This window comes from Ruditapes philippinarum, unplaced genomic scaffold, assembly GCF_026571515.1.
Source record: "Ruditapes philippinarum isolate M1 unplaced genomic scaffold, ASM2657151v2 ctg52_1_1_1_1, whole genome shotgun sequence".
Lineage (NCBI taxonomy): Eukaryota > Metazoa > Mollusca > Bivalvia > Venerida > Veneridae > Ruditapes > Ruditapes philippinarum.
This window is the reverse complement of record NW_026858333.1, coordinates 28,990-50,919: the sequence shown is the minus strand read 5'-3', so window position 1 is coordinate 50,919 and position 21,930 is coordinate 28,990. Positions and strand designations below refer to the sequence as shown.

At 31.4% G+C, this 21,930-nt stretch overlaps 3 protein-coding genes across 3 annotated transcripts; 2 read left to right on the top strand and 1 right to left on the bottom strand.

The window, feature by feature from the left end:
* Positions 1-6,650: 6,650 nt before the first annotated feature.
* On the bottom strand, positions 6,651-8,025 carry LOC132752865 (homeobox protein CDX-4-like). Its single transcript, XM_060743253.1, has 2 exons — positions 7,462-8,025; positions 6,651-7,213 (listed from the first exon to the last, which is right to left on the bottom strand). Exons 1-2 carry the CDS (start codon positions 7,789-7,791, stop codon positions 6,782-6,784), a joined length of 762 nt encoding a protein of 253 aa, XP_060599236.1. The 5' UTR covers positions 7,792-8,025; the 3' UTR covers positions 6,651-6,781.
* Positions 8,026-10,013: 1,988 nt separating this feature from the next.
* Positions 10,014-11,311, top strand: LOC132752862 (homeobox protein CDX-4-like). The gene is made up of 2 exons (XM_060743250.1): positions 10,014-10,631; positions 10,816-11,311. Exons 1-2 carry the CDS (start codon positions 10,014-10,016, stop codon positions 11,245-11,247), a joined length of 1,050 nt encoding a protein of 349 aa, XP_060599233.1. The 3' UTR covers positions 11,248-11,311.
* Positions 11,312-15,872: 4,561 nt separating this feature from the next.
* Positions 15,873-17,119, top strand: LOC132752855 (homeobox protein CDX-2-like). Its single transcript, XM_060743242.1, has 2 exons — positions 15,873-16,490; positions 16,688-17,119. The coding sequence occupies exons 1-2, from the start codon at positions 15,873-15,875 to the stop codon at positions 17,117-17,119; spliced, it is 1,050 nt and encodes a 349-aa protein (XP_060599225.1).
* Positions 17,120-21,930: the final 4,811 nt, after the last annotated feature.

Sequence of the window (21,930 nt, the reverse complement as noted above, 5' to 3'; positions counted from 1 at the left end):
TAAGTAAAGCAATTTTAAATCGTCCTTATAAAATCTGTGGACAAAAGTTATGTGTATACCTATTTGCGAGTTAATTTCTATCCTGATCGCACAGCACATTTATATCAGGGCGAACCAATGTTTAATACATTCAGTCATATATAATTAATATTGCTAGCCTGGATCAAGGAACGCACACACATCAATAGACTGGATAAATTGTCTCATGACTGTATGGTATCCTGCAAGATATTGTGTTTGGTATTTTCTGAGTCCAACAAATAATGCCTATGTATTCTTGCGAGCACCTGTCGTAATAGTCGAACAGAATTAACGACTGACGGATATGATACGTGTGAATATGCTCCACAAGATTCTAAATAGACCTTTGAAATTTGTTTTATGAATAGAAAACTGGTTGGAGTATCATTATATATTGGTATGTTTTTGAAAAAATCTTTGGTGTGAAATCCGGTTTGTAAATTAATTTTCTTAAACACTGCATTAAAAACACCACCCTCTAAACCAAAAAGTGGCGAATTTAGATTCGAACGCCAGAACCAAATCAGACGAATGAATGGTAGGCATAACTTCTTTTAAGTGAATTTCTTTTAGATACTATGATGTGATTGACCGTCATTAGACATTTTATTGCCTCTATGTGCGTTTAAGTACTGAAACTCGGAATACACAAGATAAGTACCTTGCAACTTAAGGTTTGGGGGTAATATAGATCAACTAAATGATGTTTTTAAAAAACTGAAAAAAAGAAGATTTTTTAATCCATTTCATGTTTTACTAACGTTCATTTATGCCGTCTACGATAATATGATTATTTTCAGAAGCGAAAGGACTAAGTTGGAACTTGTGTTCAATATGTTTTGTTCTGATATACTGAAAATAATATGTTTATCATGTAATTTTTAATTTTCATATGAAATTATCATTGTAAGTCTAGTTTCTTTGGTGATATTTATCTGCCCGTGACCACAAAGTAAGTAAACACGTATAATCACAAGAAGTGTTATGAATTCCCTAAGTGATACATAAATGGGTTGAGTTGTTATACTATATATTGCATGTTATTATCAAATGCATTTATAATTTAGACTAAATGTGCTTATAGAATAGAGTTTCGGTTTTCATTTTGTGCAATGTGAAATTTCACATAGGTATATGTTACATTTTCCTCGAAATTAACATTTTATGCGGTACAGTATGATGTAATTTTCGATTGAAAGAACCGTAGATATCTTGTTCTAAAATTTCTAAAAAAAAATTCTCATTGTAAAATTAAAGTTATACCCAAGTGGATTTTGGTAAGAATATCTGATGTCATACTAATTAGGAAGACATTTAATTATTTGTAAACCTTCTCCGCTGTTTAAATTGTTTTGTACATTTATGCTATATACTGTCTTGCCATATTAAAATGTTTGTGCCCTATGGAATATTGAAAATAAACTTATCATAAAATAATATGAAATTATAAATCAACATGAGGAAACAGACAATTATTTTGAATATGCAATATGTTATTACGATTGTTATTTTTATTAAATGATTGCTTGCAAATTTTCTCAAAATGCATCGATATAATTTTATTTTCTTAATTTTTTTTATTATTCACTTTTAAATAATACTTTTTTAAATATTATTAAAGTTAATTTAAATAATTTTAGAAAATTTAAATGTGACAAAACACATCGTTCTAGGTATTTCTTTATTATGAAATTTGAATGATGAAACACAAAGATAAAAACGAATTCATAGCGAATGTATCCTTTGCCCGTGACAGCATTTTGACTTTTTTCTCATTTTAAAATCCAATGCACATAATGTGATTATCAATTAAAACCTTTAATTGTAACTTCAAGACATTGCTTATTAAAGTGGATTGGTCTACTTTAGACACATTTACCAATATGTGTTTCAAATATTGATGAAAACAATAAATTTACATCATTTAAATATTCTTATGGAATACTTCTTTAAAAATTCATTTTTTAGTCCTATGTGAGGATTTATCAACGTTTATATGACAAATAATAATATTGTGTTCTAGAACATTGTATTATCTACAATAATTATACTGATCTCTAAAATCGGATGACTTATCTCATATTTACTGACAACATCCATATTTTATTTCTTCATTTATTGTTGACATGTATTATACTAAACACTATCAACATGATTATTTAGGGTATTGAAGATATAACATTATAGACCTATTCACTTTAAAATTATTATGTTATACTCGATCTGTCTGGTGGTTGTATAGTTCTTACTGCAGAGCAAACCGGTTCGGTTTTACTTATACGTAGGCAAACATTCGGCTTTTAATAGCATTTTGAATTGTATATGTATGTAGTTGTATTTTTTAATGCATGGTCAATGTTTAAATACACTAGTACATGTATATCTGTTCCATTAATCTCTTCTGTGAGTAAAGCTGTCAATGACTCAGCTAAAGATATAACAATAAGCAGCTTACGTATTTTTAAGGTAGGGGTGAGTTACTTTTTTGGCAAATACTGAAAAATTACTTTCAACAACCACTGACAAGAGTCACAAATTCAGGCCTGGGTTTCCGTGTAATGACTTGATCAGTATCAGAAACACGTTCAAATGTTTCTAACGCCGTTTAAGATATGCATATGTCGTACCATTTATTACCCAAATTTCAAAATTTTCTGATCAGCGGGACTGGGGGTAGATATGGAAGAGCATCATTTGGAAATGAAGATTTTTGGGCGTTTTGTTGACTTCGGACACACAAATATTATTTATGAAAATATCTGCTATTCAATATGAGAATTAATTCAGTTTTCTCTACCTCCCTAATTGCGATTGCGTCCATTTTAATTAAATAACCGGTCTGATTTTTAGAAACTCAGATGACATACTGAGTTCCCGGAATAATAATCAGGGCACTGTGAGCGCTGAAGGTCCGTGTTCACTGACATATATGAATCAGGATCAATATCAGGATCAAAATTTATTAGTTGTTTATTTGAAGAGATGTAGTATTTAATGTTACAATAAAAGAGCGCATGAAATGGCATTAGTTCATGAAAATTTTAAAACTTTACTACTAGAAATGCACATTTAAAGTGTGATCCAAATACTGATCTCGATCCAAGGTTTGATTTTTATCTTGATACAGATATTTTTCAATTCATATTTATATCTAAAGCAGAAACTCCGAAAACTCTCCATCATGTGATAGGCGCTCTGTGCCGAACACTAGACACTTTGGTGAGTTTCTCTTACTATTAACATGTTCCATATATTTTTCTTGTATCATAGTTTGGAGACCTTTCTGTTGAAAATGCGTCAGTTAAATCTTATACATATACATGCACAGTGCATAAACTGGAGTGCAGGTATTAATTACCCGCACTCCTGAGCACGCCCATTGATTGGTTCATTTTTGCTGGGGTTTACTTATTGTGACGGCAGAGAAACGAAACGCGACAGAAATATGATATTCAGATGCTCGTTCATTGGTTACTTTTTTCTGGGGTTTCATATTGTGAAACAAGGAACGCGTTTTTTATGTTGACTATGATACAAAAGAGGAAAGAACACCAAAACACTCGGCAATCTGATTAATACTCGGGGGCTACGCCCCCTCGTACAAATCAGATAGCCTCGTGTTTCGGTGCTCTTTCTATTACATAATGGATAGTTGTATGTACATGTATTATCAATACGTGCACAGAACCCAAACCCACGCATGTATATATATCCCCAGTTGTATACCAAGTCACTGACATAAAATATGGCTTATATGAACAAGTATCAACTGGACATATAAACAAATTGTAAAGAATAGAAAAATAATTTCCGATGTTATGAACAGTTAACAAGCATCTCTTAAGATTTTAAGTGTAACAACGACGCTAAAAAGAAAAATGTCCGGTAGGTGGTCATGTCCGGTAGAGGGTCGGAATCCAGTAACGGATTTTGTGTGCGATATTTAGAGTTGGAAATGCGTCATTGAGCGATACTGCAATAGCGACATTTAGATTTCCTTGCGAAATTTAGAGTCAGCTATGCGACATTTAAAGTCAAGTGCACCATTTAGCGGCGCTACATACGTATCATAGAAAGTTCTAGATGCATGAATCCTAGGACATAAGACTAACATTTCAAAGACAACAGACATAAACTAAATTCATTTCCTGAGAGAGGTAAGGATTTTGCAGTGCCCAAGGACCAAAATGCATTGGATACCAACTAAAAATAAACGTAGTACAACGACATCAAGCATTAAGTAAAAGTTGTTATTCAAACGGAGACATCATTGTATAATTATATTCATTAGATTTATTCTTTTTAAAAATGTTCCCATGCTTAAATGTTCTAAGTAGACGAGTGTATTTTGGTGGGTCCTCTTGCACGTGGTAATGTTTACTCATTTTAGATTTGTGTATACCCCTTTCTCACTAAAGGAAACTCCATTTTTGGTATACGATGTCCCCAAAAAGAGGTTAAATGACTGATAAAGAATCAGTGGTGATAGCAACATAGAAAACATCAAAACACATCGATGCAAGTCTCTAGCAGTTTGTCCTAATTTTTTGTCAAGGAATCTATACTACAAATGCCTGTTCCCATTCGAAGGTATTATGGTTGATGTCCTCATTTGAGTGCGATTGTACGTATGTGTGTATGTATGTATGTATGTATGTATGTATGTATGTATGTATGTATGTATGTATGTATGTATGTATGTATGTATGTATGTATGTATGTATGTATGTATGTATGTATGTATGTATGTATGTATGTATGTATGTATGTATGTATGTATGTATGTATGTATGTATGTATGTATGTATGTATGTATGTATGTATGTATGTATGTATGTATGTATGTATGTATGTATGTATGTATGTATGTATGTATGTATGTATGTATGTATGTATGTATGTATGTATGTATGTATGTATGTATGTATGTATGTATGTATGTATGTATGTATGTATGTATGTATGTATGTATGTATGTATGTATGTATGTATGTATGTATGTATGTATGTATGTATGTATGTATGTATGTATGTATGTATGTATGTATGTATGTATGTATGTATGTATGTATGTATGTATGTATGTATGTATGTATGTATGTATGTACGTATGTATACGTACGTATGTACGTATGTACGTATGTACGTATGTATGTATGTATGTATGTTTTTTGTATGTATTCTAGGCATAATGAGAGTCCCTTTCAGGCACTGAGAGTACGGACCCCGGACATGCTTAAATGTTATTATCTACCAAAAGGTGACATTTTGAATTCAGTAATTCACTGAATGGTACTAAATATGCATGCAAGTCGATTTTTGTGATGATACAATTTTGATGCACGGGAAACCAATGAGACCATTGTATGCATGAATGGTCATATATTTCGGATGAGCTTGACTGACTGATAAGATTATGCAAGTCGGACTGATACCTGCCACATATTTTTCATCTGCACGACCGACATGCACGAGCATTCTTTTCATGTTTTTAGAGGCGAATTTGGAATGAAATCTTAGCCAAACATCGGTTTCTTTTTACAATTTTGTATAATACTAATAATACTGATGAAATATAAAATACATTATAGCACATCGTAAGATTCAGAAAATGATAAAGAACAGATTTTTTCCTTTTTATTGAGGATAGCGTTAGTCAAAAGGGGTCTTGTTTACATTCTATATCATTCTTCGCAGATAATATGAAGTTGGCTCATATAACCATATTTGTTGAGTTGATGGCCAGGTATCGTTCATATTCTTAGGAATATGTCTCATATGGGAATGGCTGTATTTTTCTACGACTGGAACTGCTGTTTCATGACAGTTATTATATAAGTGAATAAAACGCTGCAAATGTCTGAAATAAGAATATCTTAAATTGATAGCAGTAAGCCACGCATATGTTATTCTTAGGCTTGACTAGGGTGAAAAATAACAGTATCTCCGCATATGATATTTTGGTATCAGACGTAAAGAATTTCACAACCACAAACAGATGGGGACATCGTGAGACCACTTGTGTTTGCGACAATATTTTTTTATTTTTGCAATACAAAATGATAAAAATGTTATAAAAGAATATTCTAAATTTGTGCTTAAGCTTCTGAACAAAGAAAACCCAATGTACTTTCTTTGACCGATATTTCCAATATCTTGCATGCCTCTTTCTGAGGTGACATGGCCATGGTCAAGGCCAAGGTCACAGATGTTAAAAATATATTTGATTTAAAACTTTTGTTCATATACAGCCTTCGTGCGTTGAACCGATGTCTCGATTATAAGGACTTTTACTATAGCAGTTAATATTTTCTTCTTTTTCTTTGATAGAGTTTCAGTGGCAGTCGCTTTTTCTTTATATTTTTGGTTTTTCTTTTTTCTTTTTTTTTTTTCAGTGCTTATTTTTATATTCTCTTTTTATTCTCTAGGTTTATTATTTATTTTTTTTCTATTCTTTTGTTTTTTTATTCGTTTGCGAAGATCACTCCACCGTGCAGATTTTGCTTCCATTTCTCTTTTTCTCTTTTTTTCTTTTTTTTATTTTTCTTTCTATAGCACTAGATAGAGTTAGGGGTCATAAGAGTCAAGGCAACCGAGATCACATATGTATATACATGTATTAAAAAAAGTTAAGATGTACAAAATTAATAATGACAGAACATTGCATTTTAAGCTGTTTATTAGTTTTTAGTCAAGCAAAGTGAAAAAAGAACAATAAAATGATACACAATTTTTATAAACTCTTTCCTATTGTATAATATCATAATCTCAGATCAAAATCAAAGTTTGCATTTCCTGTTAATGGTGAAACATCTACAGTCGGTAACACACTACTTCCGGTGGGCATGCGCCATTCGGATGGTGATGTTGATGGTCGAAAATATTGTATGTCACGTGACTCAAAGAGACAAGAACTTGGCTGTTCAGTGTTATTCACAGAGATTCTGAAAGTTTCAGACTGGTTTGAAAAGCGACATTGTCCAGGCATGAAGCGCCTCTCTTCGGATAAGTTTTCATTTCCGGTAAAGCGACAGGAAGTTAAAAAATCTTTCGAATTGTCTTGACTGGAAGGAGAATTTTCATATTTGTTGTTATCTTCTTCCGCACTACTATTTTCTGTCTGTTCCGTATAGTTTTCCTTCCTGGAATCTCTTCTTTCTTTGGCTCTACGGTTTTGAAACCAAATCTTTATCTGTAATAAATACATGTAATTGTATAATAATTATTAATAAAATATCGTATACGTTTAATATTATAGTACAATTTGCAATCAAATATAACTATATGTATAATAAGCAGACATTATTTAAATACAGTACGTATTTACAATTTCATTTTAAGCCTTTAATGGAATAAACGTTGTTAAGTTAAAAGGAACAGCAAAAAACAATCTAATCATTTAATTTTCCCTATTGATATTGAAACCAATATTATATTTACCTGTCTTGTAGATAAACCAAGTTCCTCTGAAATCTTCGACCTTATCTCTGTCGTAATGAACTTGTTTGTGTTGTATGCCTTTTCCAGACCACGTCTTTGTTTCTCAGTGTAAACCACTCTGTATTTGTCCCTGGTTCTCGTCATTCCTGCAGCTGGTTCCAGTCGTTTTCGAGAATAGAACGGATGACTTCGGTCTTTTCCGGGAGCAGATGATGCTGTCAGGGGAGCAAATGATGTTGTCAGAAAGTTTGTTCCGGGCTCCGAGTTGAGCTCGCATAAATTCTGAATACTTTTCGGTGTAAACGCCCACTGATAATTCGTCTGCTGCATTTCATTGTAATATGGTTGATAATTTGATAGAAAGGTGCCTTGTTTGAAATTATTTCCACATCCGGGCAACGAAGTACCTACCTCAGAAGAAACAGGTACATGTATATTCTGGAGGCTTGGTAGATAATATCCGCTCGCATAATATGCTTCGTACAAATTTCTTTGTCTGTTTATTAGATGACCTGTGTACGGATGAAACCGATTTTGTCCGGATGTTAATGCATTTGTCGGCTTCCCAGCAGCTATAGGTTCGAACATAGAATTCACTCCGCTCGAAGGTCCAAGAGGCATAAAGTTTTCGTGTGAAGCAGACATTTTGAAAATTATTTCTGAACGAAATAAAGTCACCGCAAACTAAAGTGATAACTATATATATATATATATTTCTATGATGGAGGATAATGCTTTTTTGAAAATTTACAGATATTTCCCATCTTATATACACATTTAGGAGACAGATAAATATCAAAGTCACGTGACTGTATCTTTAATTGAATTCCATATTCTCGCTAGACTTTGTTGGTTTCAGGGGTTAATTATTTACCTATTGTTTAAACTAATTTATGATTTAAGTTAAACTGTTTAATGAAACGCTCGATTAACCTTCGATAAATCTTATTCAATACGCTATTTTGATCGGAAATTACCGGAATTGCACGAAAGATTCTGATAAATTGCGTACGCAAATAATTTACACGACGAGCTAATTGCTATTTATGGTCTGCTGATCTGTAATTAATATTAAGAACAGAGAAAAAAGATGTAAAATAAATAAGAATAAATATGTTAAGTAAAATTTGAAATTGAGAATGAATGAATATTACATTAAAAATAAAAACATATTTATTATCATTTTTTGTCAAATTGAAAATATTTATAAACATCATTTGTTTTACATTATTATTTAAAAATGTTATTTATATATATCACTAATAAAAATTATTTATATTTATCATTTACAGATACATGTATATTTTTTATATATTCTCTATATTGAACTTACGCATAAATTATAAACGGGCACACAGACAAAAATTAATTTGTAAATAAAATATAATACTGTTTTATGTAATACATTCCCTGTATAAACGCAACATGTATTTGCACATATAAAGTATTTACATTATACATGTATATCAGTATATAAAAAAATGCTAGAAGGTTACATTTTTATTACACCAGGTCGAATATATATTTCAAATATTACGTAATTATAACTTACATGTATATGGAAATCTTAGACATTCTACTAAATGTTAAAAGTCATTTATTTATTTATTTTTGCTTTTTGAAATTAAAACAAAATCATAAAAAGGGTAAAAGTCCAATGTGGTTTTTTTACTATATGATCTTTAAAAAATAAACTTCCATGTATACCAGATGCTTCCCTTTTATTTTTATATTTCCTTGTTCTCTTTGTTTATAATAAATAGAATAGTGTTCGTCATTTGATATAGAAGACGGTGATATTTTTCATTTTTTTTTCAAGCAAAGATTTATTTGAGAAAAAAAAAAAAAAAAAAAATTTTTTTTTAAAGCAAAAATTTATTTGAGAAAAAAAAAAAAAAAAAAAAAAAAAAACCCGTATAATAAAAATTATTATGCTCGTCTTTTGTTCATCGTAAAGTGTTCTATTTCAATGTTCAAAAATAATAACTGCTTTAAAAGTTAAAAAAAAATATATCAGAAAATTAGATTTCAAGAAATATTAAACGAAAAACATATTTTCATACATATCATTTAAAAATTATCCATCAACAAAAATTGTTATCTTATAATAGGCATAGACTATTAATAGCAATAAATACGTCGTGTAAATTACTTGTAAACGCAATTTATCAAAATTGTTCGTGTGATTTCGGCAAATTCCGATTAAATCGACTCTCAAAATAAACAATTTATCGAAAATTGACCGAGTGATTTATTAAACCGTTTAATTTAAACAATAAATTAGGGCATATGATTATAAATTAATTATCCCCTGAAACCAACATGGCCTACAGGGAAGATATTCTTTATAGTAAGATCAGTTCTTGTGAATTTGAATTTATCTGTCTGTTGTCTTGGTATATAAGCTAACACAATTCTTGTACTTTTCAAACATATCATTTTCTTCACTACGAGCAAATACTAGTGTTATATATAACTAAATAATTATATAATTAAACTTTTTGCTGTAGCTGAGTAGTTATTACTTTCACTTAAATATTAATTTCATGAAAATGTTTGCTTCACTCGAAAACTATGCGTCCATTGGAATGCAAAGCGGAAATACTTCTTCGTTCGAACCTATGCATGCTTATAAGCAGACCAATGCACCGACATATGCTCACAGACGATTCCATCCTTACACAGGTGACGTCATGAATATCCAAAGACATGGGACCGAATCATATTTTGGAAGAGAATGTTTTCCTGGAATAGGTTTTAATGTCCCCGTACCTACAGAAATAAGTAACCTCTTGTCAAGTGGTGGACATAATTTCATGCCAGGAACCTATCTACCAAATAATAATCAGTATCAACACGAAACTCAGCAAACTAACTATCAATGGGCGTTTACACAAAAGTGTATTCAGAATCTTTGTGAACTCAACGCTGACACTGGAACCAATCTTCATCTCCCACCATCCGCCCCCGGAAAAGATCGAAGTCATCCGTTTTATTCTCGAAAACGGGCGGAACCAGCTGCGGGTATGACGAGAACCAGGGAAAAGTACAGAGTAGTTTACACAGAGAAACAAAGACGTGGTCTAGAAAAAGAATACAACAAAAACAAGTTTATTACAACTGAGATAAGATCAAAGATTTCTGAAGACCTTGGTTTATCTGCAAGACAGGTGCATATATTTTTTATGATTGATCAATAGAAATGTTTAATACATGTATTTATTAATTTTCAAAAATGTTAAGTCCGACAGTCGTCAAATTTAATGTGCTTATATAAGATTAGTCTATAACTTTTCAAAGACAAACCTTTAGCACATACATTACATATTAATCATAAGCTTTCATATTTTTCAGATTAAAATTTGGTTTCAAAATCGGAGGGCAAAAGAAAGAAGAGATTCCAGAAAAGGCAAATATACGGAACAGACAGGAAATAGTAGTGTTGAAGAGGATGACAACGCACACGAACATTCCCCTTCCAGTTTAGACAATGCCAATGAATTCTTTACTTCCTGTCGTTTTACCGGAAGTGAAAACAGAATCGAAGAGGGGCGATTTAATACTGGGCAATGCCGATATTTAAAACAGACTGAAAGTCATGGTATCTGTGCCAACGGTACTACATCTTCAAGGTCATGTCTCTTTGAATCACGTGATGAACGTTGTATCAAACCCTCTGTATCGCCAACCGAATGGCGCGTGCGAACCGGAAACAGTTTTATGCCAATTGTAGATGTTTCACCTTTAACCGGAATGGTAAATATTGATAAGGAACTCCGGTTGTAATACATATTGCTTTGTGCCAGGAATTAAAATATGACAAAAATCAGTTTACTTATTGCTTGTATTATCATTTTGATTTGTTATGGAGTAATAAAAAACTATAAAATAACGATTGTTTAGATGTATTGTATTTTTTTTAAAGAGTGAGATATCTGGATGACTGATAACTCACCGAGGTTATATCGAAAATGAGTTGAAATTATGTTCGATCTATGACAACGTTTGAATGGTATGGTCTCTGCAAAAAGGAATAAAAAAAATTAAAATTCATACAAAATAAACACTTTGAGTCCCTCCTTTGTATTTTTTCCATCCAAACACACAAACGATAAAGGTCAACAATCTGTTGCATGTAAATCTATAGCAAAACATCATTGTTACTCTCATTTTTCAACTGAAAGTTAAAGGTTTAGAAATAGATACATTGATATATTATAGTTTAAAGTACATATGTCTGACCTCTACAATTAAAATTAATTCAGTTTTGATTTATAACTAAAAAACAACAAACAGATGCCTTCCTGTGGTATATCAAATGTTGTTTTTATTTCAAAATTGATAGCTTTTATAAAAGTATTTCTGCAAAAATACTTTGCAAAATGAAGATAGGGATTCGTTATATTGTGTACCTAATATTTTATTTCACAACTTTTTTTAATCTTCAGTGATCGTTATTTAGCTAAAAAATGATGGAATCTCCTCGCTTTAATTACTTGCACTGTTTTTTTTTTTATCTAAGATTACAAATTAAATAACATAAAACTTTGCAAGTAATATCTCTAAGGGTAATCAGCATTTCGTTTACTTTTTATAGATTCTTTACAAAGATATTAAAAAGTAACCTAAGTAAGTTCAAATAAAGTTATATAAATTTATGATTTAAAGAAAACGATTTTTTCTATTGTTTTAATGTCTTTTACTAAAATCAACAAAAACAACAAGAAAGTATTATTGTTTATATTATTTTATGATCTATGTTTAACGGTTTTATGTTTCAGACGATTTCTTTTCGATAATTCGATTTCGATAAATTTTCGATAATTGTCATTATCGACAATCGCTTGCTGACAGAAGGCGTTGTAATTTCGATAAAGTGTGTATTACTTTAATTACAATCTTGATATAGCAATTAGACGTCTGCTGTTTTTTCTTATCATTTATCAAGAACAACAACAACAGCAACAGCAGCAGCAACGACAACAACAACAATCACCACCACAAGACAAATATATAAATAAATATATAAATTACAGGACCGCAAGATAAAAATAAATCCTGTATTTTTAGAATAAAAAACACTTTAATTTTGTGTTTATTATATAAATTTTTCTTTCTTTTTTTTGACAATACAATTGGAAAGACTTCCTCATAAATTTTGTGTATGGGTTGAATTTAGAAGAAAGTAGCCTGACAACACACCAGTAAATATACGGGAAATATATTTCACTATAGTTAAAAATATTTTTTATACAATTTTAAGTACCGGAAGTGAAATTACGCATTTATTTTATCAATATTTCTCTGTATTTCATTTATAACTATATTAGAAATAAATAAATAAAATAAATAAAATAAATAAAATAAATAAAATAAATAAAATAAATAAAATAAAAAATAAATGAATAAAATAAATAAAATAAATAAATAAATAAATAAATAAATAAATAAATAAATAAATAAATAAATAAATAAAACTTATAACATAGAATATTGAGTTGTTTGTCTGTACGTACCGCCTCCGTGGTCGAGGGGTTAGAGTCGATTACTTCCAATCCAGTTACCTCTTTGGTCCCCGGGAGATGCTTTGGTAGTTTAGCGCGGAGGAAGGTAGTCTAGTCCTGGTGTAACTCTCCAGGAACGATGGTAAGGATACTAACCGCCTATATGACTGAAATACTGTTTGGAAAAGGCGTAAAATCAATCGAACAAACAAAATTGTCTGTGTGTGAGATGTACAATACAATTCATAAATTGGAAACAGGCCTTTTATTTCCATATACACAAATCCTAAAGCATAGGATCTCTTGTAGATCGTTAAATTTATCGTTTTATTAACAATTACAGAAAAAAATAATACTATATTACCTATATATTTAATTCATATGAGTTTCCACGAAATGCTATGATCTACGCAACATTAATATTGAGAATTAAGAGCAATATAAAAAGCAACAAACAAACTTTTAACATACATATAAAAATTTATTCATATAAGTCGAGACAAAAATGCACATTGTCACAAATTACATACACTAAAATAGAAAATTATGCATATATATTACAGAAACAAATCTTCTTCATGCGATTGCCATTTTAATACCATTGTCAGAAACCACGACACAGATTCCGTACAATATTATACAATTAATGACTATAGTGAGCCATTGAATATGATGTGATATTCACCAGCAGCCGAGGTCAATATGACTTTCTGCCCGTGAATATAACATCATATTTTAACACCGGAGCTACATCATGTGTAGCTACGGCATTTTCTAATTTAAAAGAGTTGGCCAATGAAAGGTTGGCTTTTCTGCATGTGATGAATTTTGAAAGTTAAGATTGGCTGACTACAATATGAGTCTGGCAAAAAAAGCGGGAGCACTTGAAGCTTCGGAAATTTTCGAAAACGCAAAATCGAAAAAAAATGTAGGTCCGGCATTTTACAGGGAGACCATCGAATTATATTCAACGCTGTTGGCATATGGTAAATAACAAGCAGATTGAATTGGCTTGCAGTAAATGATAAAGTGATTTCGTTACTACACAGTACAAGTAGCAAAGTGTCATACGATGATACAAATGAATTATTGAACAGTATTTACAATATAATATTGATGGAAAATGATAGATAATAGAGCAAAAATACAAAACATTTTCTGATATAATGGCTGAAGATTCGTGTGAATTATTTGTTTAATTTTAGAATTGGTAGTCGGTAATGGCACGTAACTTGCTGGAACCGAAAATTGCCCAGAAAAGAACAAGGCCCAGGAATTCCTAAACCAACAAACTGCCTTTATTATATATACATGTAACATATATGACAGTCGCCATTCGCAAAGACCGACATCTTTGTAATATCAGTTTGTGAAATCTTTGTCTTGCAGTCGAAATTTTGACATTAAGCAAATGCGTGCAATCTGACCAGGGTCTAAGTTATAAAGAAATTCTCATAGCTCATTTTCAGATCTCAGGCATTTGAGTGGTCAGAAATTGCCAGAGAATGTTTATTGACAAATGAAAATCATGAAATTTCAAACAGAACTCAGAATTTTTTTTTAAAAACCTTGAAGCCAGGTTCTATACTGTTATAACTCAGTATGTTCAAAGACCTGAACCTTATTCAGATTATTGAATATATATCCCAGTTGGCATATTTAAAATGCAAGAACATAAGACAAATAAATACATTTGTTATAATAAATAATAATAAACAGTCACGTGACCATGTGAGGGCAACACTGTATGTATATATCAGATGTAAAATTAGATTTGAGCGTATCAATAATGACCCAATGTAATGCAAGAAAAAATCAACAACAGCAACAACAACAAAAAAAACGAAAAAAAAAACACAAAAAAACCCCACAAAATAACAACAAATAATACAATAACAACAAAAAACAACAACAACAACAACAGCAAACAAACAATTTAATCTGTCAAAATGTGAAGCTGTGTTTTGTCCTTCAAAGTATATAAATTTAGCAGATATGATTGTTCTACAATGAAATAAAATCAAGGAATATTTCAAATACTGTTAAAAAGCAAAATAAATATTCTTAACAAAACATTTCTTGAAAATAAGTAATTTAGTATTAACATTTATATAATGAATGACAAAACAAATAATTATCTGATATAAAAAGGTATGTAATATCGGATCATTATCTTCAAACGTACCACCAACATCTATATACATAATTCTTTCATGATCATCACATTTATTTATAGTATTACATAACTTCCATTTTTAACCATTTAACCTTGATATATCCAGAATATACAGAAAAGTCATTTGCCATAATATTTCGCAACTAAATGATTAATTGATGTTTCGTTTCAATTTCTTCTCTCAATCGCTTTCATTATTCAACATTTCGAATTTTTATTCCATTATAGATTTTTAATTCAATACATTTTCAAATTTCATTTTTTTTTGTAAAGAGCATGTATTTATTAATAAAAGAAATTTCAATTAATTAAAGAAAAGCAGACCACTAATTGCAATTCATTTGCCGTGTTAATTACCCGATAATGCAATTTATCAAAATTGTTCGTGCAATTCCGGTAATTTCCGAATTGATTCATTTTCAAATAAAATTTTATCGTAAAATTAATCGAGCGTTTCATTACACAGTTTAACTAAAACAATAAATTGGTTTAAACTATAATAAAATAATTAACCCCTGAAACCAACATAGTCTAGCAAGTATATGGGGGTCACTGATTGATTCAGTGGGTGAATTCGATTTTTATCTGTCCCCTAAAATTGTATATATAACTTGAAAGTTCTGTTAGTTTTCAAACATACCATTTTGCATACATTGATAAGAATATAAACAGCTTTTTGTTTAATTTTACAATATTGTTATAGTGAAATTACCTTAAAACTATTTCTGAAAATGTCAATGCTACATGAAAACTACATGAATATAGGGCTTTCAAGAGGAGAGAATTCAATCATGTTTGACTCTATGCATGCTGCAAAGCAGACCAATGCATCAACATTCGTTCACAATCGGTTCCATCCTTACACAAGTGAAGTCATGAATAAACAAAGGCATCCGTACGAATCATATTTTGCAAGCGGATATTATTCTGGAATAGGTCGTAATGGCCCTGTACCTACTGCAGGAAGTAACGTGTCAAGTAGTGGACATAATTTCTTACCAGGGACATATCTACCAAATACTCGCCAGTATCATTATGAAAACCAGCAGACTAACTTTCAGTGGGCTTTAACTCCAACGTGTATTCAAAATCTTTGCGAACTCAACGCAGGCACTGGAAGCAGTCTTCAACTGTCATCATCTGCCCCCGGAAAAGACCGAAGTCATCCGTTCTATTCGCGAAAACGCTCGGAGCCAGCTGAAGGTATGACGAGAACCAGGGACAAGTATAGAGTAGTTTACTCAGATAAACAAAGACGGGGTCTGGAGAAGGAATACAACACAAACAAGTTCATAACAATTGAGATGAGGGCGAGAATTTCAGAAGAACTTGGATTATCTGCGAGACAGGTACATATTATTTCTTTAATGTCATTATACATGTACATAGATAGTTATAAGATACGAAACATTTTTAGGAACTGGATATTTTCATGTACATTTTATGAAATACCAGACGAATAAGCCATTTGAGCTCATGTATATGACTATATATGTAACGTAAGAAATATAACTTACCGTAATGAATAATAATTATCTTTTTCCAGATTAAAATTTGGTTTCAAAATCGAAGAGCAAAAGAAAGAAGAGACAGGAGGAAAGACCAATGCACAGAACAGACAGAGACATGTAGTGCTGAAGATGATAACAATATCAGTGAATATTCGCCTTCTAGTATAGGCAATGCCAATGAATTCTTAACTTCCTGTCGCTTTACCGGAAGTGATAATTGGGCCGAAGAGAGGCTATTCAAATCCAGCAATTGTCGTTTTTCAAACCAAACCGAATGTTATGGAATCAGCGACGATAAATCCCCGTCTTCAAGAGATTGCGTCTTTGAGTCACGTGCTTACCAACATGAAAGACCTGTCGTGTCACCAGCTGGATGGCACCTGTCAACCGGAAGTAATTATTTACCAACTTTAGATGTTTCACCATTAACTGGAAATATTAACTTTGATTTTGAACTTAGAATGTAAAAGTGATGTATAAAGAAGTGACACGATGATACATTTAATCCTAGTTATTTGTGTATAAATTAATTGTGCATTTCACGATTAAATCACTAAAAATTCGTCATTCTGTTTTATTTTTAACAGTGACTATGATTTTTGTTATCATGGCACTTTTGTACAAATATCAAATGAATTTGTATATACATAACGTTTATAACTTTCTTGTCGTTAAACATTGAAATATCAGACGAATAAGGAATTTGAGCTTCAATTTTTTTCTGCTGATTTAGAAATCATGTGGGATTAATTTAGTAGTCAGTCTTTTGCGGCTTACTTGATAGCTAAACAGGAAAGTCAGTTAGGTGGAATGACTGCCGGCCAAAAAATTGATAAGATCAACGTAAAAACAAAGAAACCATACCCTTGCCAATTTCTTTCAAACACAGTCGCGGTTTAATTGATAATTTTATCCCATTGTCACGTCATCATATGATTTCACTCATAATTTTTGTTTCATTTCGCGAAATAACTTCGTTTGTGATCTTACTTTATCTCATTATGTTTAAGGTCCATTATTCTTTTGTGTTTATTTCTTAAAAGCCTTTTTATCGTTTCCAAAACTGTAAACTTTGACAAATTACCTGAATATTCTTTTTTGTCTGTTGCATTTTCGCAATTATTACAGTTATTAAGTATTTATTATTTTGTATGGAAGTCAATGATATACTACTTTGTTCACGTTTTGCTTCGTTTTGCGACAAAGTAATTATTTCACTTTTTGAGTATCTAACATGCTCTAAAAACCATTATATAAACGTTATAAAGTTCATGTTTGCCCTTTCTATAGAAGTAAAATATCTATACATACCTGAGACATAATGTGTTAAGAAATATTATTGGTTCAAGGGAGATTATTCTTGCAGGCTTATTGTCAGTGTTTCAAAGATTCTCCCCAATTCCATTCCAAATCTCAAATATTGTTTATACGAGTCCTACTAATGGCGCGGCGATTTCTTGTGTTTGTATATATATTCTACGTACATATGCTTAAAATATACACCATATCTGGAGCCTACCTGGACTACGAATTATTCTAATTTTCCCGCGAATTAGCTAGTGCAAGAACTTTGGGAATTCCATTTACCGCATTAATGGCACGCTAGGTCTAAAACGCGATAATAGTTTAGGGCACACATGAGGTTTACAACTTTTAAATTATGGTTTTTAGAGCATGTTGTTTGTTACCTGAAGAAAATAGCGTGTTATGTGAAATCATATTTTTTATAAAAGTAGCAAAATGTATACAAGAGGTAGTATTTTCACTTCCATACAAAATACTAAATCACTATATCTGTACTAACAGCCAGAATGCAACAGAATAAAAAAGTGGTTCAGATAAATAGCTTATTAGTATTTTTTCAAAAGCATTTAAAGAACACCAAAATTTGAAAAAAAAAATTCTAGATATGAAAATAATATCTTTTTGGGATAAAATGGATCTTTAAAGGAACATTGCGCTATTCCAGAAATAGATACACCAACACGGCATGGGCGTTAGCCGGTGGTTTTATATAACCCCCGTAAAAACAACAACAACAATAAAAAAAAAAACAAAAAAAAAAAACATGTTCTGGAAGCCTCTTTACTTTTGTTATTGCAAATTAGCCAATGCAACAAAAGGCTTGGCGGATTACCACATACACACATGACCGTAGCTTTAGTTTTATGGGCAAGAGATACCCAAAATATCCCTATGCATTATAATACATGTATTTCATATCTTACTAGAATCAACCCTATTTAGGTACACTGTCGATTCTCATCTGAAAAAGTATACCCTCAAAACTTCATTCTTGAAGTTATTATCGACAATTACACAAAACTGGCCTTCCCCTCCGTCATCTCAAAAAGAAAAAAAATAGAAGAATTGAATAAAAAAATTTGATCGTCTTCAAAAAAAAAAACCTTGTAAAAATGATACAATTTAAGACTATAATCTTCAATGTAATAAGGAGATTAATTTTGTGGCGTGGAAACAAATTTATAATGACATTAATGACTGTTTTATTAATGGAATACAAAACACGTTGATTTGTTGTTTTTTTTTTTCTAAACCCATGTGTGCAATTATTATTTTTTGTTCGAAATTAGAAGATGAAGATATAAAATTAACAGATTTTCATTACGTTGCTCAGGTGATTCTTCCAAGGCCGTCATAAAATGAAATATGCGAGAGCAAAAAAGTGAACACGCATTAGACGGTCGTGTCTAGACAGTAACTTCTTCAGGTGTTGTTTAGACATTTTCATAATTTTATAATTTGACTAAATATAGCAAGGACGCATGTCAAAGATTTGTGTGGTTGTATCATTTAATGCCACGAAATATATCTAAACCACACGAGAAATAAATAATTTTATTTTATGGAACGTCACAACTGCCTAAAATTGTTAAGCTAGACTGATAATTATTCTGGATAACTTAGCATTTGCTAGGCAATAGTTTCTGTCAGATTGGCATTATATTGAGTTTAGTAAACAATATGTTGAGTCAAGTTTGCGTTTGGTTAAGTTCAATATTTGCTCTCCTGAGTCAATATAACATCTGGTTTGAATAAAAGAGACATTATTTTGGGCCAAACTGACATCATATGGAATCAAAATGAGGGAAAACTTTGGGTCTAATTTGCATTTGATTACGCCACTTTGACATAAGTTAAGCAAATTTGACACTATGTTTGGTCAAAATGACATTATGTTAGGAAAATATTGATATGCCATCATCTTGAGTCAAAATTAGCATTAATTTTCACTTAATGCTATGGTCCACGCAACATAAATTTTGAGAATTAAGAGCAATATGAAAAGCAACAAACAAACAAACTTTTAACATACAGATAAATTGATATAGAAAATTGTGCATATATATTATGATATATTATACAAATATCATTGTACAGAAACACATCTTCTTCATGTGATTGCAATTATAATACCATTGTCAGAAACCACGGCACATATTCCGTGTAATAATATTCAGTTAATGACTAGTGATACATTGAATATGATGTGATAGCACCGGCTGAGAATCTAACTTTCTGCCGGTGAATATAACATCATATTTTAACACCGGCAGCTACGGCATTTTCTAATTTTAAAGAGTTGGCCGATGAAAGTTCGTCTTTTTCTGCATGTCATGAATTTTGAAGGTTAAGATTGGCTGACTTCAATATGAGTCTGGCAAAAGAAGCGGGAGCGCTTGAAGCTTCGGAAATTTGCGAAAATGCAAAATCGAAAAAAAATGAAGGTCCTGCATTTTATTGTGAGACCATCGAATTATATTCAACGCTGCTGGCATATGGTAAATAGCCAGGGTAAATAACAGGCTTACAATAAACGATGAAGTGATTGCGTTACTACACAGTATAAGTAGCAAAGTGTCATACGATGATACAAATGGATTATTGAACAGTATTTACATATAACATTAATGGAAAATGATAGATGATAAAGCAAAAATGCAAAACCTTTTCTGATATAATGGCTGAAGATTCGTGTGAATTATTTTTTTAATTGTCGGTAATGGCTCTTAACTTGATGGAACCGAAAATTGCCTAGTAAAGAACAAGGCCCAGGGATTTCTAACCCAACAAACTGCCTTTATTATATATACATGTTACATACTTATACGACAGTCGCCATTCGCAAAGACCGACATTTTTGTAATATCAGTTTGTGAAATTGTTGCCTTGCAGTCGAAATATTGGCATTAAGCAAATGCGTGCAATCTGACCAGGGTCTAGGTTATAAAGAAATTTTCATAGCTCTTATTCAGATCTGAGGCATTTGATTGGTCAGAAATTGCCAGAAAATGTTCATTGAACAATGAAAATCATGAAATTTCGGACAGAACTCAAAAAAAGTTTTAAAACCTTGAAGCCAGGTTACGGTGGTGACATGTGTGTGTTTTTATTTATCTCGTGGCCACGAGATACTATCTCGTGGCCACGAGTTACTAAGTCGTGGCCACGAGATAGCTAAGTCGTGGCCACGGGTTACTATGTCGTGGCCACGAGTTACTAAGTCGTGGTTACGAGATAGCTAAGTCGTGGCCACGATATACTATGTTGTGGCCACGAGTTACTAAGTCGTATAGTATCTCGTGGCCACGACTTAGCTATCTCGTGATCACGACTTAGTAACTCATGACCACGACATAGTAACTCGTAGCCACGACATAGTATCTCGTGGCAAATGTCACCTTTGTGCCACCGTATAAGGTTCTATACTGTTATAACTCAATATGTTCAAAGACAGCAACCTTATTCGCATATTTACAATGCAAAAACATATGACAAATAAATACATTTGTTTGAATAAATAATGATTAACAGTCATGTGACCATGTGAGGGCAACACTGTATGTATATATCAGATGTAAAAATAGATTTGGGCGTATCAATAATGACCCAATGTAATGCAAGAAAAAAATCAACAACAACAGCAACAAAAAAAAACAAAAAAACAACAAAAAACAACAACAACAACAACAACAACAAACAAACAATTTAATCTGTCAAAATGTGAAGCTGTGTTTTGTCCTTCAAAGAATATATATTATGCAGATTTGATTGTTCTACAATGAAAAAAAATCAAAGAATATTTCAAATACTGATAAAAAGCAAAATAAATATTCTTAACAAAACATTTCTTGAAAATTAGTGATTTAGTATGAACATTTATATAATGAATGACAAAACAATTAATTGGCTGCTATATAAAGGTATGTAATATCGGATCATTATCTGCAAACGTACCACAACATCTATATATATA